Genomic DNA, 22,349 nt, shown 5'->3' on the forward strand with positions numbered 1-22,349 from the left:
TAAGAATAAGTCTTTGTCTAGATTAAACTTAGACGTATACGTTTTAATTGCTGCAGTCTCTTGTGTTCAGCTACACGAGTCTGCCCCCAAGTGTTGAAACTGAGCAACATCTGGCTAAATCACAGTTGTAGCCAGACTGCAGTCAAGTTGTGCTCATAAAAGTAACTACCTACAAGCTGTACAGTAGCTCATTAGTGCTGTTAAACTGATCTAAAGAAGTAGCTCCTGTAAGTAATGGAAGACGTATTCAGATCCTTTACTCATGTATGAAATATTAATGTAAAGTACAAGTACTTCAAAACTGTACTTAAGTACAGAACTTTAATTAGTGCACTCAGTTACTTTCCACCCCTGGCTCCAATATCCTAAAATGTCCTAATTGCTCTCATCTCAGATTAGTGTTTGTTAATCGTCAAATTTCCGTACGCACTTGAATGCAGCATTTCTTTTTTCTTTATGAATTTCTTCAATTATTTATTTATTATTTTTAAATACAAATTACAGCGACAGCAAAGCAGTAGTAGTGTTTGTAAGTTATTAATTAAAGAGTAATGTTAAAAACAGTAATTTATAGATGACGTTTGTTTCATTATTTACACCGAGGCGCGTTCACGTTCGCTCGCTCCGCGTTCACTTGTCAGCACATCAAACTGTCTCAGCCTCAGTCAACCTTCAACACTTTGTCGGTGTAATATCCACATAAACTCGGGTATACCGCCCTGACAACTACAAGGTAAATGCTATATTTCACTTCCAACTAATTCCTTAACAAAACTATATATATATATGTGTGTGTGCTTTTATTTATTTATCTTTAAACTATTAAACTATTAAGGAAGTAGATTTAGTCAGACGCAACAGTTAGTTTAAGCTAGCAAACCGTTAGCTAATTATGTGCTAACGCAATTATATTCGCATTAAATGACATTTTGCTTAAGAAATACAGTCAAATTGTTCATATTTATCTGCACCTGTATGACTAATATGAGTATTACTACACATACCTACCTACTCTTTACAGTTACTACCACTCATAACAGTGAAATATAGAAAAAATACAGTAAAACCTCAACAATTGGGAACATTAACCTGACATTAATTAGGTAAATATAGAGAATAGATTTTATTCCTCTCTTGATAAATAAATTCTGTTATTTTCAGTGTGTTACAGAGGATTTTAAGCTCTTTATTCAGTACTTCTCTTAAATAATATACTTATCAATCATATTCTTAAGCATTTTAGTGTCTTTTTACAACATGAGGTCCTAAAGTGTGTTTCATTATAAGGAAATGAAGCTTCATGTTGAAAATAACCCAACTTCCTTTTCGGTACTTCAGCAAATGGTGGTCAGCGCTTGTGGTTATACATCAGTTGAAGAGGACTGTCTGTGACAGTTTTAAATATTGTGAACGACACATAAATAGAGCATTAATCATTCTTCAGAGAGGCTCACAGTGTTTTACTTCCCCAGATGTGGAAGTCAGTCGTGGGCCACAATGTGAGCATGAAGGTGGCTGCAGAGGGAGACGACTGGGAGACAGATCCTGACTTTGAGGTGCTGTATACTTCCTGGAGTGTTTGTCACTGTGGGGGGAAGATGGTGCAAATACTCCAGAGTCAACTCTTTTTGAATTTGTGTTTCAGAATGACGTATCTGAGCAGGAGCAGAGGTGGGGAGCCAAGACCATCGAGGGTTCAGGACGTAAAGAGCACATCAGGTAGGAGATGTGTGGAAACGAACAAGTCTTGAGACGATGTGGAGATACGCAGGTCAGAGTGTGGGTGCTGTGTAGCAACAGGAAGAGGAAGTGAGAGCAGAACACAAGCTGTCAGGCAGCAAGTCTTTCCTAATATGGGTAATATAGGATGATGACACTTTGACAGTGAGATTTAAAGTGCTGTGCTTTTTCTCACTGCTGACACGGTGACACTATAAATTCATGCAGAAGTGCTGAATGTAAAAATAGGACAGGAGTGTTCACAGATTTAGGTACCTCGTTAAAATAAGTCATGCTTTTTCAGAACTTGGCAACCACAACATTTATTTATGGCTTATAACTGATCTATAAAGCATAAATAAATGATTTATTAACCAGGGTGTCTCATAAGAAAGTGTTTTTTTCTATTCTGTATATGTTTTTGTGTGTGGTGTAATGCATACTACTACTTCTGCAGGCCACGAGTGTTAACTTTGACCAGTATAATTGATATAATTGACATGAATTCCAGCTAAAAACAAATGTACAGATAATAAATAATGACAATTAATTAATCCATTGAAAATTACATAACAGTTTTTATTATAAATCAATCTCAGAGTTATTTATCAAGCACACACACCAAATATTTGTTGCTTTTCTGTGTTTAAAATCATTATATGGGCAAAATAATCAACTTGAAAATGTTCGAGTAGAAGCAGCTTGGGGCATTTCCCTCCCAGCCAATCAGGGTGTGATGACACCCTTTTTGTGAAGGCTTAAAAGAGGTGGGGAATGGCACCCAGGTGGCTCTCACCCTCAGTCTGAATCTGTCCCTGACCCATTGAGGACCTCATTCCCTCTCAGATTGGCAGCCAGAAACTCTGGTCTGTTTAGGCCCTGTTTTGTATTCTTGGCTGCCCACATCTTTCTAGTGAGGAAACTTTGTTTATTTGGGAACCCCTTAAAACCCAAGACCCTATACACTTTCAGTTTACCATTTTATTACCTTGGGGCTTGTGGGAGGCATTTGTTTGTTATACCCACATAAAGTAGTATGCCTTTAAAAGCAGGCTTAAAAAACGGTTATTTTCTTCTGCCTTTATTTAGTTTTTTTGTCTTTATATAATAAAGTAAATCCACGCTTTCATTTAATGTTTGCTTCCACTTACTTTTTATACTTTAACTGCAGATAAAGCACTTTGAAACTGCCTTGTGTATGTTTGGTATTCTGGTTAAATAGTTTCAAAAGACAAATATTAGTGCGTACTGGTGTAAATCTCAGTGTCAGTATATTTGACCCCTGTATGATCTGCCAGTATTGCAGAGCTCAGAAACAATGTGGCCGTGGAGCACGAGAAGGTGAAGCAGACGGACGACGGTCCCAAAGCGTCATACGGATATGGAGGGAAGTTTGGAGTGGAGAGGGACCGAATGGACAAGGTTTACAACTTCTTCTTTTTGACACTGAAAATATGCTGATAAGCTCCTCGTATTGAATGACACATTTTTGATTTCTGTTTCCACTCTCCAGGCGGCTTTGGGGCACGACTATGTGGCACAAGTTGAGCAACACTCTTCCCAGAAAGATGCAGCGAAGGGGTTCGGTGGGAAATTTGGTGTTCAGAAAGACCGCGTCGACAAGGTGAGAAGACAAGAAGAGTCTTGGTCTTCTTCTTCTCGTAGATTTGTTTTGAATGTTACGACTTCACTTTGAATTTTTAACATCTGAATGATGTATGTGCAGTTTAAGACGTGTCACTTCCAGCAGGATTTTGTGACATCGCTAATAGTTTGTGAGCCGATCATGTTTCAGTTTGCGATCACACAAGTGTGGTGTGGAAAACTGGAGATTGAAGACTTTAAATAAGGAAGAACGAATATATACAGAAGCCCTGAGAGCCAATTAAGCAAAAAATATTCTGGTGATCCATTTTCTGTGTCTGATCTAAATTGCTTTCTCTCCTTTGTTTCTTTAAGTTCTTTAATACTTTAATTACTTTTTTCATATCTGTAAAAATCTTTTCCCTTTTCCTTTTCCCACATTTAAAGCTCCTGATTTTATCATGTTCCTCTTTTCAAAACTTAAAAGAAAACTTTAAAATTTAGAGAACTGAGGAATATTATTTGAGTAAAAACTGTTTTTTCACCTCATCTTAAGTCACGGACACAGGAGAGGAAACAATTTAGATCAAACTCAGAAAATGGATCTCTAGGATTTCTTTTACTTTATTCTCATGGCTTCCATAAGCACATACATAAGGGATCTCTAAGCAATTTATGAATCCTAAATGTGATCTATGTCTGTACAGTCTGCCATGGGATATGGATACAAAGAAAAGGTGGAGCAACATGCGTCTCAGAAAGGTGAGTTATCCATTTAGTTTCGAAGAGGATCTCTTACTTATACACTACAATATTCTTCCTTTAGAAGTGGCAAACCAACAGAAAGTCTCATCTGAAATGTTCCTTACAACCGTTATATGTTTTCAGATTACTCAAAGGGATTTGGAGGAAAGTACGGGGTGGAGAAGGAAAAAGTGGACAAAGCTGCGTTAGGGTACGACTATAAAGGAGAAACAGAGAAGCACCAGTCACAAAAAGGTGAGTTTACGTTGTAGGGATTATCAGTTTCAACACTGTTAGCTTCACATTTCATTTATTTTGCATCATATTTCCATCAGACTATGCAAAGGGATTCGGAGGAAAGTACGGGGTGGAGAAGGAGAAGGTGGACAAAGCTGCTTTGGGGTACGACTATAAAGGAGAAACAGAGAAGCACCAGTCACAGAAAGGTAATTCAAAATTGTAGCATTCCTCAGATTTGACAGCTCTTTGCCCAACATCTAATAGCTTTATTCTCTACTTTTATTCAGATTACGCTAAAGGATTTGGAGGAAAGTACGGGGTGGAGAAGGAGAAAGTGGACAAAGCTGCTCTGGGCTACGATTATAAAGGCGAGACGGAGAAACATCAGTCACAAAAAGGTGAGGAAACACTCAACATGTGTGTCTATTAAAATATCAGAGGACTCAAAGGAAATCAGACTGATCAGATTTATCTCTGTTTAGATTATTCAGCAGGTTTTGGAGGTCGTTATGGAGTACAGGCAGACCGCATGGACAAGGTCGGTATTAGAGCTGCAACTATTCCTTATCTGAGGGTTATTTATCTGATTAATTCATTTGGGTTTTTGGGGTAAAATGATACAAAATGGCACAAAATCCCTATCGAAATGTTTCCATGGCCCAGTTTTGGTGATTAACTCATCATTCCAGCCGTATTCAACAGTGAAAGGTTTAAAGATTGAATGATAAACTTCCTTTTCTAGAGTGCAGCTGGCTTCTCAGACATGGACTCCCCGACCTCTGCTTACGAAAAGACACAACCATTAGAGGCTTGTGAGTTCAGCTTTTCACTCAACATAATCAACCCTACTGTGACATCTCTGCCATTAATGCACCAAGTTCATATTCATTTCTCTGTCTTTTGCAGCGAGTGCAGGTGCAGGAAACCTGAAGGCTCGTTTTGAGAACATGGCCAAGGCTTCAGATGAAGAGAACAGGAAGAGAGCAGAAGAAGAGAAGGCGAGGAGACAAGCCAGAGAGAGCAGAGAGCGAGAGCTGGCCAAACGCAGACAGGAGGTAACACACACACACACACACACACACACACAAGCTGCACTGTCAACATGTAAAGAGGTCAAAATCGACAAATGGTCAATATGTGTAGTAATGATTTTGTTGTTGTTTTCTGTAGGAGGAGAGCAGAAGAGAGGAGGAAATTCCACCTCCTGTTCCAGATGTGGCTTCACGGTATGAAACGCCACCTCCTGTTCCAGATGTGGCTTCACGGTATGAAACACCACCTCCTGTTCCAGATGTGCCTTCACGGTATGAAATGCCACCAGCACCAGAAGTCCACCAGCACATGCCAGATATCGAAGAAACGCCAGAGCCAGAACCAGTAAGTGATTCTTACAAATGTCAGATGTACCAGATAACAGAATAATTAATTCATATTTATTCATTCTGGCAATCGTACAAAATCTTGTTTTTGTCAATAAACAACATGATGTTCAATCATTAAGGGCAACAAAATAGGCTGAGGAGAGTAAACGATTATGATTTCACGTTTGTGTGTTCCAGGAGGAACCAGAGTATGAAGAGCCCCCAGCTTTACCTCCACGCTCGGACGATTTGCTTGAACCGGACGCCCCCCCGTTACCACACAGGTCAACTGATGTGGACGAGGAAGACGATGGAGAGTACGAGGACCTTGCTGAACCGCCTCCTCCTGTGCCGCCAGGTCTGTCTGCCATCAGTTTAATGTCAAACTTTTCACATACTCGTGAAAATACCCGTTCATTTAATTTTCTTTTACAGTTGCAGACAACGATTATGAAGACCTGACGTGTGGCCAGAAGGCAGTAGCAATTTATGACTACGAAGGAGGTCTGACACTCTTTTAAATCTTCATTTTTTGACATTTGTTAATCATCATTCGTCATTTGTGAAGACAAATTCTTTCCCTTTCCACAGAGGCTGACGATGAGATCTCCTTCAACCCGGATGACATCATCACCAACATAGAGATGATTGACGAGGGCTGGTGGAAGGGACAGTGTAACGGGCGGATGGGTCTCTTCCCGGCAGCTTATGTTCAGCTGATGGAGTGAGCGACGCGCTCAGGGAGTCTTTGAACAGGCTCGACTTTTGTACAATCTCAGGTTTCATAGGTTGTTCAACCGAAGAACATGAATTCAAATTCATTTTAGCACTGTATTTATAGAATAAATCACAGCAGATTTGTGCCAAAATGGCTTCTGAGCAATTAATTTCTATACTTTTACTGTGTAATATATGAGGGCAGAATGACCAAAACCATGAAGGTGGTTAGCAAAAAAGTTGGGACGCTGCACAAAACATGAATAAAAACAGAGTGCAATCATTTACAAACTGTATTTACTGATCAAGTGAATGTCCCTTTCCTACACAATCATGATACATTTACCCGTTACCAAATGAACCTGTTTCTAACGTGTCCCAGTCTTTTGTCGCCCCCTCCCAACTTGTTGCTTTGTTTGATGTTTGTTGATGAGGTAAAACATTAAACATACTGTCTCTGTACTGTTTTCAAGTGCATAAAGGATTAGAAAATACATCTTGTATCTGCAATTAACTCACTGAAGTCAATAAAATATTCTACAGACAAGCTTCTTTGTGTTTTTTATGTCATAAGCCAACTTTTATTAGTCCAGCCACATCAGTGTCAGCTCACAGTGACACTAGGGCCATTATTATTTATCATCTTTAAATTGTACCTTACTGTGGTCATATGATCATATTCTGCTCTCTAAAGTGATGATTCGAAGCAAACTTTCGATAAAAAAAAGTTACTGTTTTATGAGTAAGAGGCATTTTATTTACACCATGCATTCATTTTACATACATCTTCTATATCATGGTATATTCAGTGATATCTGACAAATATTCCAATTAATTTAGAGATACTGACAGTAGAGACAGAACACAAAATGAGGGGAGACGATGGGGAATGACATGCAACAGATGACATCAACCTGAGACATTGTGGTTCAGGATCGGTGTCTCAGTCCCAGTATTATTGATTGTAATCATATTGCCCAGTCTTAAATGGTATAAGACAAAAAACTTGAATAAACAATGTATTAAACTGTAGTAGAGAATATGACAATCACCTGCATTACTGTGATGTATGAAAAAACAAGCTAAAGGCAGACAAGTCTTACCGTCTTAAAACTTCTCTTTAAACTTGTCCTTACATGGAAATGAAGCTGCTGTTCCATAAGAACAAACATCTCCCTTCAGTGAGTTACTTTACAACAGCAGGCTCTGTGGCACAGCCATGAATCTTGTAATCCACCGAACAGAAAAAGATATAACAGCAGAACTTTCACAGTCTTGTGTGTCTGCATCAGAGTCTTTAAGGCGAAAGCAAAAGTTCTTTCCTCTTGATCACCAGGCGATACCCTTCTTCTTGTTGCCCTGTCCGCCTTTCTTTCCCACCCGTTTGCCTTTCAGTTTCTTGGCCTGTCGTTGATTCATCCACACAGGGTACTGACCGTTGTCGTCCAACAGAGTTTTCTTGCTGCGCTTGCTGTCCATGTCCATCTTCCCCTCTGTAAAAGATAAAGGTTACCTTGTTATTTTATTTTTTTTTTTTTTACTGTTACCAGCACTCACTGTCAATAGGACAAACAGAAGTAACACAGTAGTGATGGAAATTATAATCATTAACATCGGCCCAATCTGCTACAGTGTGCCTTAAAGATAAATCTACAACAAACAACTTAGAATGCGCTTTAAGTAGACGCAACTGGTAATAAATAATAAATATGTTGTATTCAATCTCTCACTCACCGTCACCCTCCACCTCCCCCATCTCCACATCTTTCTGCTTCTTGATCTTGTCAGCTGGCACCACGGTGGCGATCTCCTGCACATCAGTCATGATAGCTTCTCCTTTCTTATCCAGACTCAGAGCTTGTTTCAGACGCGCCAGCTCCTTGGGGGCATTTTTCTTCCTCTTCTCTGCTCGCATCTTCCTCTTCCATTTGCTCCGGAGACTTTTGGCCATTTTGAGGACAAGCTGAAAAACAAAAACATGCCAGTGAAATTAACTGCCTTTCACATGTTTATCCACTACTTTCTTTAGACCCTAAGCATCCCGCACTTAGATTGTATTTTCTATTATCAAATAAATTAAGTTCCTTTGGGGTACATTTGATGCCAAAACCCAGAGCAAATATTCACTGGAGGCTTAATTTACACTGAACTGATTTCATGTAGTACACTTATTTTGATTGCTAATGTGTTATGTATTCATTTTGCAGTGACTCCAAACCAATGCCGAATTGTACAACGAAATGGGACAAATAAGACACACCTATTTCTATTACTTTGACTACTTCTGCTATTTTATATGAATATTTTGGATTTTAGTTGCATTTGTTTCTTCTTCATAATTCTCCCATATGACCCATATCACCCATATTGTGGTAGATCCAACGCTTGATGTAGGTAAGTTTGAACAAAATTTAGCCTTTGGCCTTTAATTAACTTAAAAAGTGCTCCTGCTCTCTATTTATATGACGTACGATCATAGTTATAACATACTAGACCACATATCAACCGGAATATAAGGTCATTTTGTGGTGATTATAATCACACGACAAGATATTAGCAAGCTAAACAACTAGCTTTATGGCTAGTTTATGACAAGATAAGTAAACAGTATGCTAGCTAGCTTGCTTGTTAGCTATGTGATTGCTAATTTGGAATAATTCGCATCAAAGCGTACAATTTAAAGCTAGCTAATTCAAGATGCTATCTTAATACAGAGCGCTAGCAAAATTCTACATACAAACAATTAGCGGTGACTTACAGAAAAGTAGTTTAGCTGCTTGAAACGTCTCCGTGGACAGACAGGTACACACTCTCCGCTCCCTGCACGTGTGTACAAGTCAGGGGAAAAAAGCTATGACGCGTGTTCGAAGAAACAGCAACGTGATTGGCTGTTTCCGTGAAGCTGAAGACGCTAACGTCTGATTGGCTCAGCCATCTCAAACCAGGAAGTCCGGCGGATTATGGAAAGTAAACAAGATGTCAGGGAGAAGATAGTGGACAGATGAAGCTTTTAATTGGTGTCCAGGCATAAACTAACCTGCCGGAAGTAAAGAATAGTTTCTTAGAGTTGTAAATAATTTAATTTAATTAAAAGTTTTAACTTTGACACGTCGACATGAGCAGCTGTTCGACCAGCCTGCCTCCTGCCAGACTCTGCAGCCCTCCGCTCACTTCTTCAGTGTTCAGCATGTTGGACACCGCTGCAGAGCAGATGATGGTCCACAAAGACTTCCCAGCTGCGTTTGACACATGCAACACAGGCCTGGAGAGTCTGTCTAACATGGAGCTGGAGGACAACAGGTGAACGTCTTACCTCATCTTGTATCACTTGAATGCTGCCTGCAGACTGAATGTGTAATGTCACTGTGTGCCTGTGTTTTGTTTGTTCTTGTGTCTCTCCAGATGTGGAGAGTTTAAGGCTGGCTTCTGCATTTTAGGGATTCAAGCACTGGCTGAGATGAATCAGTGGCAGGATGTCCTCTCCTGGGTCCTTCAGCAGTATGAGGAGCAGGAGAAAATACCTGCTAAAATCATGCAGATGTGGTGAGTAGAGCTGAAGCATTTACTTTATTAATTTAGGAGTTGATTGACTCCCAGTTCTCTGGTTCCATCTACTTAATATGTGAGGTTTGGCTGGTTTTCTGCGTTTTATATAGGAGAAATACACAGCACACAATAGAAACACGCAGTGGAAATACACAGGACACAGTAGAAATACACAGCACACAATAGAAACACACAGTAGAAATACACAGTAGAAATACACAGCACACAATAGAAACACACAGTAGAAATACACAGCACACAGTAGAAATACACAGCAGACAGAAGAAATACACAGTAGAAACACACAGCACACAGTAGAAATACACAGCACACAATAGAAACACACAGTAGAAATACACAGTAGAAATACACAGCACACAATAGAAACACAGTAGAAATACACAGCACACAGTAGAAATGCACAGCAGACAGTAGAAATACAGAGTAGAAATACACAGCAGACAGTAGAAATATACAGCACACAGTAGAAATACACAGTAGAAATACACAGCTGACAGTAGAAATACACAATGTAAATACGCAGCAGACAGAAGAAATAAACAGTAGAAACACACAGCACACAGAAGAAATAAACAGTAGAAATACACAGCACACAATAGAAACACACAGTAGAAATACACAGCACACAATAGAAACACACAGTAGAAATACACAGCACACAATAGAAATACACAGCAGACAGAAGAAATACACAGTAGAAACACACAGCACACAGTAGAAATACACAGCACACAATAGAAACACACAGTAGAAATACACAGCACACAATAGAAACACAGTAGAAATACACAGCACACAGTAGAAATGCACAGCAGACAGTAGAAATACAGAGTAGAAATACACAGCAGACAGTAGAAATATACAGCACACAGTAGAAATACAGAGTAGAAATACACAGCTGACAGTAGAAATACACAATGGAAATACGCAGCACACAGAAGAAATAAACAGTAGAAATACACAGCACACAGTAGAAATAAATAGCACACAATAGAAACACACAGTAGAAATACACAGTAGAAATACACAGCACACAATAGAAACACACAGTAGAAATACACAGCACACAGTAGAAATACACAGCAGACAGAAGAAATACACAGTAGAAACACACAGCACACAGTAGAAATACACAGCACACAATAGAAACACACAGTAGAAATACACAGTAGAAATACACAGCACACAATAGAAACACAGTAGAAATACACAGCACACAGTAGAAATGCACAGCAGACAGTAGAAATACAGAGTAGAAATACACAGCAGACAGTAGAAATATACAGCACACAGTAGAAATGCACAGCAGACAGTAGAAATACAGAGTAGAAATACACAGCAGACAGTAGAAATATACAGCACACAGTAGAAATACACAGTAGAAATACACAGCTGACAGTAGAAATACACAATGGAAATACGCAGCAGACAGAAGAAATAAACAGTAGAAACACACAGCACACAGAAGAAATAAACAGTAGAAATACACAGCACACAATAGAAACACACAGTAGAAATACACAGCACACAATAGAAACACACAGTAGAAATACACAGCACACAATAGAAACACACAGTAGAAATACACAGCACACAGTAGAAATACACAGCAGACAGAAGAAATACACAGTAGAAACACACAGCACACAGTAGAAATACACAGCACACAATAGAAACACACAGTAGAAATACACAGCACACAATAGAAACACAGTAGAAATACACAGCACACAGTAGAAATGCACAGCAGACAGTAGAAATACAGAGTAGAAATACACAGCAGACAGTAGAAATATACAGCACACAGTAGAAATACAGAGTAGAAATACACAGCTGACAGTAGAAATACACAATGGAAATACGCAGCACACAGAAGAAATAAACAGTAGAAATACACAGCACACAGTAGAAATAAATAGCACACAATAGAAACACACAGTAGAAATACACAGTAGAAATACACAGCACACAATAGAAACACACAGTAGAAATACACAGCACACAGTAGAAATACACAGCAGACAGAAGAAATACACAGTAGAAACACACAGCACATAGTAGAAATACACAGCACACAATAGAAACACAGTAGAAATACACAGCACACAGTAGAAATGCACAGCAGACAGTAGAAATACAGAGTAGAAATACACAGCAGACAGTAGAAATATACAGCACACAGTAGAAATACACAGTAGAAATACACAGCTGACAGTAGAAATACACAATGGAAATACGCAGCAGACAGAAGAAATAAACAGTAGAAACACACAGCACACAGAAGAAATAAACAGTAGAAATACACAGCACACAATAGAAACACACAGTAGAAATACACAGCACACAATAGAAACACACAGTAGAAATACACAGCACACAGTAGAAATACACAGCAGACAGAAGAAATACACAGTAGAAACACACAGCACACGGTAGAAATACACAGCACACAATAGAAACACAGTAGAAATACACAGCACACAGTAGAAATGCACAGCAGACAGTAGAAATACAGAGTAGAAATACACAGCAGACAGTAGAAATATACAGCACACAGTAGAAATACACAGTAGAAATACACAGCTGACAGTAGAAATACACAATGTAAATACGCAGCACACAGAAGAAATAAACAGTAGAAATACACAGCACACAGTAGAAATAAATAGCACACAGTAGAAATACACAGTAGACAGTAGAAATACACAGTAGAAATACACAGCACACAGTAGAAATACAAAATAGACATACACAGTAGAAATACAAAGCAGAAATACACAGTAGAAATACACAGCAGACAGTAGAAATACACAATGGAAATACACATATTTCTTCTGTATTTCTTGTCTGCTGCGTATTTCTACTGTGTATTTCTACTGTCAGCTGTGTATTTCTACTGTGTATTTCTACTGTGTGCTGTTTATTTCTACTGTGTATTTCTACTGTCTGCTGTGTATTTCTACTGTTAACACACAGCACACAATAAAAATACACAATAGACATACACAGTAGAAATACACAGCACTCAGTAGAAATACAAAGCAGAAATACACAGTTGGAAAACACAACAGAAATACACAGTAGAAATACACAGCAGACAGTAGAAATACACAATGGAAATACACATATTTCTTCTGTATTTCTTGTCTGCTGCGTATTTCTACTGTGTATTTCTACTGTGTGCTGTTTATTTCTACTGTGTATTTCTACTGTCTGCTGTGTATTTCTACTGTTAACACACAGCACACAATAAAAATACACAGTAGAAATACACAGCACTCAGTGGAAATACAAAGCAGAAATACACAGTAGGAAAACACAACAGAAATACACAGTAGAAATACACAATACAAATACACTGTAGAAATACACAATAGAAATACACAATAGAAATACACAGTAGAAATAGCACACAGCGGCAGATTGAATATCTTTGGAATTTGTAAACTATCTTATTGTGAGAAATCTGCACTTAACTGAATAACCAGGCCCACAACAGACGTGCACGACAGATATTTGGATTTACTTTTCCTTTTAGATACATTAGTGGTGCAACCTAGCTATTTTTTTTTTTTTAAAGGATTTTCTCAGTTAGAACATTGTCAAAAATGCCCATTATAATTTTATATATTTAAGGTTTTATCCTATATAATGAGAAAAACAGCAAATCTGAGAATGCATATTGAATACCATTTCCTCTCTTATTTTGGCAGCATACTTCTTTACTCCAAAGTTGGAGAGCCAGCAGTGATGCAGGAGGCAGCCAGGGTTTGGTTACACTGTCCGGCCAACAGCAGAGCGACGGGGTTCGGGACGGTGGCAGAGCTGTACCTGCTGCACGTCCTCGTCCCTCTCGGACACGCAGACGAGGCTGTGGAGCTGATCGTCGGGGAGGTCGGAAGCAATGCGTTCACAGAAGACCAGAAGCAGACGGCGCTGGATGTTGTGGAAGAGAAACAGCGACAGAATCAAGAACAGCCTCTAAATCCAAGAAACAGTCCCAACTCTGAGACGACTGTCTCAAGTCGAGGTCTCATATTTCAGTTCAGCTCTTATGAAATGAATTATCGTTAAGTACAGATGATGAGAGTCACTGTGATTGTGTTTGTGTCCCACAGGAGCTGTAACCCATAAACTTGAAGCCATGCTCAGGTTCATCTACAGAAAGCTGCTGTTGACCCGCTCCGGCTCGTTCTCTCTGCGGAGAGTCTTCCTGGCTGCCGTCCTTCTTTATATGCTTTTTCTTCGACTGGATCCAGGTTGGATTAAATGGCCTTTGTAGTTCAGTTTCACCACAAGGTTTGTTGAAATATAAAACATTTGATTGGAAATCTTTATGTTCTTTCCCCGCAGCCCTTCCGTCTTCATTCATCTGGATTTCCAAACTTCTTCAGCTGCTCAGACAGACGTGGAGGGCCATGTTTGCACCGTACTATCAGGCTCTCACTCAGAGCAAAGAACTGTAAACACCTGAAACTCACAACAAAATTCAACACCTTTGGTCCCTTTTTCAAGCTATATGAAGATGTGAGAGGCTGATTTATCACCTGGTTTTTAGTCTTTAGGTTGCACTTCACAAAGCTTTTCCAATAAACTAATCTCAAGTCCTTTCTAACACATTCTGGTGCAGATTGTTTTTCCTGAATCAACTCACTCTTCATCATAATAATACATTTATTTAACCAGGAACGAGTCTCACTGAGATTAAAATCTATTTTACAGGAGTCTCCTTGTCAAAACAGCAGGTACTGTTTTCATATGCACTACTCTTTTGTTGTTTCGTTTGTTTATGAAAAAAAAAGTACGTTTGAAATAAAGATGTCAATTGATCAGTCTATTCTCTGGTGATATGCTGACCCCTATAGTTTGTTTTTTTAGTTTGACTTCAACAGCTGGCCAATTTTTACATATTGCACCTTTTAAAGCAACATTTTTTTTTGCGATTTGGCGCCCCCCACCGTTTTTCTGAGTGCAACACCACTGTGTTAAAAACAAATCCCAGGTCTGAACCAACTTGTCAGACGTCATGTAGGTGCTAACTACAAACACAACTCATTACATCATAGCAATGTTATGTGTTGAAAACTTGTATGTTGAAGGAAATACCTCAGAATTGTACTGAAGAGAAGTATTTGAGTAAATGTACTTTGGTTTATTTTGTCACTGGTTGTTTAATTTTTACTGCAAATGAATATCGGTCCCAAATATCAGTTTTCAGTCACCTTGATACATAATTATCGGTATCGTCCCTGAAAAAGCCATATTGGTCAACCCTACCATTCGCAGTATTACAAAACACTGTACCATCAACATGATTTTGCAGCTGTTAGTTTAAGGTACAAAAGTTACATAATGTTGCTTAAAACTTATATATCCCTACCTCTATCTCACTTTTCTTCTTTTAACTCACATTATTTCAACAAATTCTAAAAAAAATTGTTTACAACTTATATACAAACTATCCCCAGTTTATTTACCACCCAATTAAATAATACATAAAAATCCCAGTTTATTTTACAATCCAAATATCCACCCAGTGTTACAAAAATAGATAGGAACACAACCTTTCCTCTTCCATATGCCTGCCATAAAATATCTTATCAATATTCAACAATATTCAAATTTACTGAACAGGAAATGAATTACACATTGTAATCTAAAAAAAAGTAACGAGTAACTAAAGCTGTAACTAAAGAAAAAAGTAGTGGTGTAAAATATTTAATTATTTTTACCTCTAATGTGTACTTGTACTCGAGTAAATGTAACGTTACATTGCAGCGCTGGACAGGCTTTGTCATGACATTTGTGCGCATGACAACTGTTAAGTTTCGATTCCAGAAAACGGAAGAGACGAGGCGAACCGAAAGTGAGCGATCAGCTGTGGCGGTGTCGGAGGTGTTGTTGACTCTGAGGTGAGAGGAAAACTGCTCTTCTGTCAGTAAACTGTGAAGTGGTCGAGTGTGAGGAAGCTGTGTTTGTGTCCGGACCTTCATCAGCTGAGTGTGAAGTGAAGTCTGCACTGATGTCTTCGAGAAACTGCTGGGGTCCAGTTAAACATACTGAGAGGGGCTTCTTCGGTAAGTCTGATGATGATGATGTGTTATTATATGATCAGTGGTGTAATCTAAGTACATTTATTCAAGCACTTGCACCTTACCTGAGTATTTTCAGTTTATGCTACCTGATCATTCCTCAATATAGTACTACTTACCTTGCCTATAAAAAGGCACTGTAATATATATATAATGCATGATGCAATCACTTATTTTACATTATATATTTTTAATTAATAGACATTACTTTTTAGAGATCTGTTGTCACTACGACATTAAAGAGTTTTTTCTGTAAATGTTTTGTATATTGACCATGAATCCATTTAACCTATAAACCCAAGCAATAAAACCTGTAAACATCCAAGTGGGGTGAATACTACTTATAGGCACTGTAAATACAAACAAAATATAATCAGTTAATAACTTATGATGGACTATAAGAGATTCAGTAAAGTGTCAACTCCCCAGTAATCACTAGAAATCAGCTTCACCTTTAACTAGCTGCAACATTAAAGTGATGCTAACACATATTGCATCACTTTATACCACCAATAAATCCATCATATGTGCAGAAACAACACAAAAATCGTCTGTACAACATTGTTATTTTAATGTTGCTGATGTTCTGCCACAGGTATGAGAGGCCTCACCAACTACTGTCTGTCCTGCTGTGTGAACACTTTACTGCAGACCCTCTCTGCCACCTGGGAACTAGCAGAGCTACTAGACAAGTAAGATCAGCAAGTTGCATGTTCACCAGGTACTTCATGTGTGGCTCCAGTCTTATCCCAGCAACAGAACTGTCCACAAACCACATACATGCCTATAAAGCAGCACAGATATTCCTTTAATTAAAAAAGAGAAAATAAACTAATGTAGCTGTAAACAAAGCTGTTTCCTCAGGTGTTAAACATGAAGATTAATGATTGTTTATGAATTGAACAAGGTGGGAAACAGCCGGTGCGAGGACGGATGATCGTAACGTCCCCCTGCAGCTGAAGAGAGTCCTCGCAGCCATGAGGAGCGACCTCCCTCGGCCCGTTCAACATCACGACTTCCTCCACTGTCTGGACAGAAACTGTGTTCGACGTGAGGAGAAACAAAAAGACAGATAAAAGTCTCACATTGATGTGGTTTGTCTCACATCTTCTGACAATGAGAATGTTTTGCAGTTAACATTCAGCACGATGCTGACGAGGTGTTCCTCTCCATCCTGAACTTCATCCAGCAGCAGATGGATGACAGACCTCTGGTTGGTCTTTAAGCATTAATATTCTTTTTGTTTTCACCTGTGAGAGCATCATTTATGTTTAACATTTGTATTTCTCTGCCAGGCTCTTGAAATCCAGACTCTGTACAAGATTTCTCTGGAGACACACGTGCAGTGTTTAGAGTGTTCCTCCGTCCAGACCAAGCCCACCTTCCTGCTCAGCCTGCCTCTGCACGTACAGGAAGATAAAAACTCACTGGTGCTGTTTCTTTTTTGTTTAGTTTTTCGCCAAACCTTAGATGAGAACATCAACATCATTACTATCTCTCTCTGAGGTCGTACTTACAAGTGTTCCTAACAAACCTTTTCAGGATGGCTGCATGTCCTCATTCTTCGAGCATCAGGAGCTGCGTGACATAAACTCCATCTTCTGTGCACAGTGTGAAACGAAGACTCCGTCTAAACAGGTGAGGCTTGGTTTAAATGCTCTCCAGATAGTGTGAACCAACACAGTCAAACGTCTTTTTTCTTTCTCAGGGTGTCAAACTGCTCTCGCTGCCTCGTATCCTGTGCATGAGCCTGAAAAGGTTTCGAAATAGCCGCTTTGGCACCCAGAAACTTGACTGTGTGGTCACCTTTCCAGAAACCTTTGACTTCTCTGAGATTGGTAAAGAAGCGTTCTCCTCAGGTTTTGCCCAGGTACGTGTGTTTCCTATAAATTATTTGTACATTGTGTCTCATGTCATCTACAAGTTTATTTGCTCTTCTAGACTGACTGCAAGTACACTCTGCACGCGGTGGTAGTGCACTCTGGTTATGCGATGTTTGGACACTACACTGCCTACGTTCGTCACAGGACGAACCACAGCTGGTACTATGCAGATGACAGCCAAGTAAGACAGGTACGTCCAATCTGACAATATCTGTCTGAAGAGTTGTCTGAAATTGTTTTTTTTTTAAATCACTTACATGTTGCATGTTTAACGTTCCCCTGTGGTTAATTTGGTCTCTGATGTTCATTCCACCACAGGCTTCCTGGGATGAAGTAAAGAAAACCTATGGAGGGCATTGCAGGTAAATTGCTCAACATCCAGTTTTATGTCTGTTCTGTCCTGTAGAGGCTCTTTGGATAAGGGAAGGGTTACGTAGTCTGGACGCAAACATGCAGGTGCTACTAGCAGCCATTTAGCTTAGGCCAGGCTCACACTACAGGAGTATCGGGCAGTTTCACCCCTGGTTTGTGTCTCCTGACAATCTGAGGTCGAACGTGTTTGATATAAAGGATTCAAAATCTGGACATCCGCGATTGTCATCATGTCAGTACTTTCACAACAGCCAATGAGAGAGATATCCTGGAGCAGCTGACGGTGTTGACAAGCTAAATGCTAGCTAAATGTGGAGTGCCTCAGGGCTCTGTTCTGGATACTCTTCTCATCTTTCTTCAGGAGGATCTGGTGACATGAAAACTATGTTTCTTGCAATTTCTTCTCTTAAACTTGAACTTAATGATGATAAGTTTAAAGCTGTCGCCACTTAAAAATGTCACTGTAGTCAACTAAAACTTCAGGAGATACAACAGTCTACATTTAACCAGCTTCCCTAAATTGGATTCTGGTCTGAAAGTTAAACATTTTATGAAATACACTCACTGGCTTTATTGCTTCGGGTTAGATGAGATGATCAATACTAATACTAAGCTAACCATCCTCTGACTCCAGCCTCATATTTACAGACCTGAAACTGGTATTGAACTCTTGGCAAGGAAGCGAACAAGCGAGTGTTTTAACCAAAATGTCAAACTGTTCCTTTTAACTTTGAGAAGTAGGAAATGTTTGGAGAACTATTTAGTCTTTTATTTCTTCTCACATTAGCAAATCAAATTGTCTGTGTTCAGCCTCATTAATGAAAAAAGAAAACATCCTTTACCCGAAAACATTTTGCAATACAAAACAACCAAGCCTTCAGCGAAAAGCAACAAAACAACATGTGACTCCAATTTCAGCCTGATTAAACTGGGCTCCGGCTGCTTTTAGAGTTAAATTTAAGATTTTTATTAATAACATTTAAAGCCCTAAATGCTCGTCTCCCGCTGACATCATGCAGCTTTTATCCTCCTACTTGCGGAAACGGCTTTAGATCTTTAGACAAAGCCTTATTGTCTGTTCTCTCAGCGAAGATTAAAGAGTAAAGGTGTTTTTGCCAGCTTTCAAAGTTTTGAACTCTCAAACGGAGGAAATCCGTCTTGTCTGTTATGTTGTCTTGTCTTTCAACAGCGATTTGCCTCACACCTGGTCATTATATTCTCAGTTTTTATTCCTGTTTATTGTACTGAAGTTTTCCTTTTATCCCTTTCCTGCCCTAAATCTGAGAAACACAAGTTGATATTTAATCCTGTCTTGTTTTATAGAGACACAGCATACATGTTGATGTACAGAAGAGGTCCGATGGAGGAGAGATCTCAACAACCTGAAGTTTCTGGCTGAGTGGATGGACGCACATGAATTCACCTGGGGTCAAGGTGTAACGTAGGGGAATGTAATCATAGGAATATGGGTTCTTATTTATTATAATAAGTGATTTTATTGTAATATTTACAATACCATAGTATACCATTATTGTAAACGGTGGATGGTTTTATATTTAATGATCTTTCAGATTGTACACGGGCTCCGTAGTTTCTGCTAAACGCCAGTAGATGGCGTTGAAAACTCAAAACAGTGAAGCATTTTCCTTCTTAGACCACACACACTGTGAACACACTCACTGGGGTTGGTTTGAAGGGAATGCTTAGCTTAGATATTCACTGTTTGAGAGGGGAAATACCTGCCATGGGATTCAGTGCTCATTTCCCTGACACTGCTGGATAATATATGAGTCACTCATGCAGAACAATGAAGTCACTTTTTTCTCATCTGGGCTGCCAGAAACAACAGCAGTCATGTCACTCTGATTTTTAAAAGTTGCATTTTCTCATTACCTGCAGGCCTTTTTTAACATGACTGATTTGTAATGGCACACCTTGATGATTTTCTCTGCATCAACACCGGCACGTCTGAGTGTCTCAGAGTGCACGAAAAGGGGGTTGAAATGTCGCAGTTTCAGCCACACTGCTTCAACGCTCGGTCTCTGAAGTTCCCACTCGCCTCGCCAAGAGTCGGGGGACCGTGTGAAATGGTGCCTATGTGCTGCAAAGCTCTGACAGAATGGAACATGTCTGCACAGTGCCACAGGCAGCGGGGCCTCATGCTTAGTCATCTCGCTGCCATGTAGCACAGGCGCAGCTCTCCGTATAGGGGGTATCTTCCTCCCACACTCAAATCAAAGACCAGATCTAGATGTCGCATATTACGTGTTCAGATTTGAGTCAGTGTCACATATATGGTTAGATGTTTAATATTCATTTTGTGGCAGGAGATTTTATCTTTTCCTCTGACTTGTACAAAGTAAGATGCTGACATTGCAAACAGTGATGCCGACAATAAAGACTATTGACATTTACTGAATGAAAGTCAGCATTTCTACATGATTAGCTAACATCAGTGGATGGATTTTAAAAGCAATATCATGCATTATTATCCGTTACATAATACCAGCGGTGGAAGAGCTCCGATCATTCAATTAAAGCAGCTATAATTAGTATTTTCATATTAACAGCGGATCAAACAGCTACTTGTATTGTGAAAGGTATCACTCACTGCAGTTCCCTTCAGCTGTTTGATGTTTTTCAGCTCATTGTTTTGGTTTTCTGGGCCAAAACTTTTATCGTCCTGGCTCACTTTCACCGGTTTGTTTCAACTGTTGAGCTAAAGTTTGAAATGTTCAGATTCATTTCCACCAAAACTAAATTGGTTAGAAATAAACAAACAAACAAAAAATGCTGCATCCTGTTTTATTTACAATGGTTACGCTCAAAACCAATCCGGTAGATAGCAGCAAATAATGTCCAGAACCAGATGTAATTCGATGGAAAATAAGCGTTAGCTTGTGAACAAAGTGGAGCATTTAGCAGTTAAATAACCAAATATTTCCTTTAGTCGGCTGGTGGAGACAAAAAACACAAGCTAAAAGATTTAATATTTGACTTTGATTCATCAGGTGGACAGAAAAAAGACTCCAAGTCAATGCTAACGTCGCTCTGCATCTGCTGGATGTGTACATATTAAACTGTTTACGGATAAATAAAAAGTTAAAAGTTGAAAATATGTCATCGCTGCGTTCACAGCTTGTTTCTGCTGCCCCCAAGTGGCCAAAAAAATCAGTCATTACAGGCGTAAATAAAGTATTTTCAGCAAAAAGTATGAAAAGTAAAAGTACTCATAATGCTCAATAACTTAAGTCTCTTACATTGTGATATACCGGATATTGTAATATGTGATTACACTGGTGGAAAGTAACTAAATACATGTATTATGATTTTGAGGTACTTTATACTTCTACTCCACTATATAATTTTAATAGGAATATTGTATTTTTTGATGGAGGTGGAGATCATTTAACTATTGTAATACTGTTGGGAAGTTTAATCTGTAAGATAACATTTTATTAGTTGATTATATAAATCTACAAGTTAATTATTTATATATATTATGTGAAAAATGTACCTCAGTATCGTGCTTTTGTACCGTAAATGTGCGTAGTAACAGGTGTGTTTGTATTAAAAAGCACATGTGGTGTATGTATCCCCGTTGCCCAGACTGATGATCCGCTCTCCATCTCCAAAGGTCTGATTCTTCTCTTTGTATGGTGTTAATTAATAATTCACGTAGCATCGCCATGTGCTCAGGGGTTTGTCAGACGAGCACCTGTCCAACACCACCTTGACACTGACCACATCACAGGCGCTAACAATGCAATGGTATGACATGGGAAGCCCGCCCCGAGGTCACATAAATAAAGTCTGACTGAACGTCTGGATGTCTTCTTTTTTCAAGCACGTGTCGCTGATGCATGAGCTCTTTGTCTCTATTGTTTGTGGTTGAGCTCTGGCTGTATGTGGTTACCAAGACACTTTATGGCAGGTCTTAATCTCTGCAGTTTATCTTTCGCTCTTTATCATGGTCAGGTGTTTGCCAAGGACGCCTTATGCTGCATTGTTCTGGCATATCATTTCTGCAGCAGGGATAGTGATTGGCACAATAAATCAGTAAAACCACA

General features: G+C 39.1%; 4 protein-coding genes across 4 annotated transcripts; 3 read left to right on the plus strand and 1 right to left on the minus strand.

Moving 5' to 3' along the window:
* The first annotated feature begins 616 nt into the window (after positions 1-616).
* On the plus strand, positions 617-6,912 carry hcls1 (hematopoietic cell-specific Lyn substrate 1). Its single transcript, XM_084346282.1, has 16 exons — positions 617-733; positions 1,473-1,556; positions 1,646-1,719; positions 3,018-3,141; positions 3,233-3,343; positions 4,011-4,065; positions 4,192-4,302; positions 4,383-4,493; positions 4,575-4,685; positions 4,770-4,825; positions 5,030-5,099; positions 5,194-5,342; positions 5,458-5,664; positions 5,847-6,006; positions 6,084-6,152; positions 6,240-6,912. Exons 2-16 carry the CDS (start codon positions 1,473-1,475, stop codon positions 6,374-6,376), a joined length of 1,629 nt encoding a protein of 542 aa, XP_084202408.1. The 5' UTR covers positions 617-733; the 3' UTR covers positions 6,377-6,912.
* Positions 6,913-7,093: 181 nt separating this feature from the next.
* On the minus strand, positions 7,094-9,219 carry llph (LLP homolog, long-term synaptic facilitation factor). The gene is made up of 3 exons (XM_084346284.1): positions 9,124-9,219; positions 8,100-8,328; positions 7,094-7,858 (listed from the first exon to the last, which is right to left on the minus strand). Exons 2-3 carry the CDS (start codon positions 8,314-8,316, stop codon positions 7,695-7,697), a joined length of 381 nt encoding a protein of 126 aa, XP_084202410.1. The 5' UTR covers positions 8,317-8,328; positions 9,124-9,219; the 3' UTR covers positions 7,094-7,694.
* A 104-nt stretch (positions 9,220-9,323) lies between these two features.
* pex26 (peroxisomal biogenesis factor 26) lies at positions 9,324-14,769 on the plus strand. Its single transcript, XM_084346283.1, has 5 exons — positions 9,324-9,665; positions 9,768-9,908; positions 13,646-13,962; positions 14,051-14,191; positions 14,286-14,769. Exons 1-5 carry the CDS (start codon positions 9,481-9,483, stop codon positions 14,396-14,398), a joined length of 897 nt encoding a protein of 298 aa, XP_084202409.1. The 5' UTR covers positions 9,324-9,480; the 3' UTR covers positions 14,399-14,769.
* Positions 14,770-15,758: 989 nt separating this feature from the next.
* usp18 (ubiquitin specific peptidase 18) lies at positions 15,759-22,105 on the plus strand. The gene is made up of 10 exons (XM_084345553.1): positions 15,759-16,009; positions 16,620-16,716; positions 16,932-17,074; positions 17,158-17,237; positions 17,320-17,454; positions 17,567-17,662; positions 17,733-17,894; positions 17,966-18,097; positions 18,226-18,269; positions 19,603-22,105. The coding sequence occupies exons 1-10, from the start codon at positions 15,955-15,957 to the stop codon at positions 19,676-19,678; spliced, it is 1,020 nt and encodes a 339-aa protein (XP_084201679.1). The 5' UTR covers positions 15,759-15,954; the 3' UTR covers positions 19,679-22,105.
* Positions 22,106-22,349: the final 244 nt, after the last annotated feature.

The sequence above is a fragment of the Pagrus pagrus genome (assembly GCF_965226575.1).
Source record: "Pagrus pagrus genome assembly, chromosome: 23".
Taxonomy (NCBI): Eukaryota; Metazoa; Chordata; class Actinopteri; order Spariformes; family Sparidae; genus Pagrus; species Pagrus pagrus.

Bases quoted from the DNA above. Each gene is read 5' to 3' on its own strand.
- llph (XM_084346284.1), bottom strand. From the start codon at position 8,316: ATGGCCAAAAGTCTCCGGAGCAAATGGAAGAGGAAGATGCGAGCAGAG. The intron at 7,859-8,099 runs GTGAGTGAGAGA...TATCTTTTACAG, and splicing joins GGGGGAGGTGGAGGGTGACG to AGGGGAAGATGGACATGGAC.
- pex26 (XM_084346283.1), top strand. From the start codon at position 9,481: ATGAGCAGCTGTTCGACCAGCCTGCCTCCTGCCAGACTCTGCAGCCCT. The intron at 9,666-9,767 runs GTGAACGTCTTA...GTGTCTCTCCAG, and splicing joins ATGGAGCTGGAGGACAACAG to ATGTGGAGAGTTTAAGGCTG. The intron at 14,192-14,285 runs GTTGGATTAAAT...CTTTCCCCGCAG, and splicing joins TTTTCTTCGACTGGATCCAG to CCCTTCCGTCTTCATTCATC.
- usp18 (XM_084345553.1), top strand. From the start codon at position 15,955: ATGTCTTCGAGAAACTGCTGGGGTCCAGTTAAACATACTGAGAGGGGC. The intron at 16,010-16,619 runs GTAAGTCTGATG...GTTCTGCCACAG, and splicing joins TACTGAGAGGGGCTTCTTCG to GTATGAGAGGCCTCACCAAC. The intron at 17,895-17,965 runs GTACGTGTGTTT...TTGCTCTTCTAG, and splicing joins TCTCCTCAGGTTTTGCCCAG to ACTGACTGCAAGTACACTCT.
- hcls1 (XM_084346282.1), top strand. From the start codon at position 1,473: ATGTGGAAGTCAGTCGTGGGCCACAATGTGAGCATGAAGGTGGCTGCA. The intron at 1,557-1,645 runs GTGCTGTATACT...TTTGTGTTTCAG, and splicing joins AGACAGATCCTGACTTTGAG to AATGACGTATCTGAGCAGGA. The intron at 4,686-4,769 runs GTGAGGAAACAC...ATCTCTGTTTAG, and splicing joins GAAACATCAGTCACAAAAAG to ATTATTCAGCAGGTTTTGGA.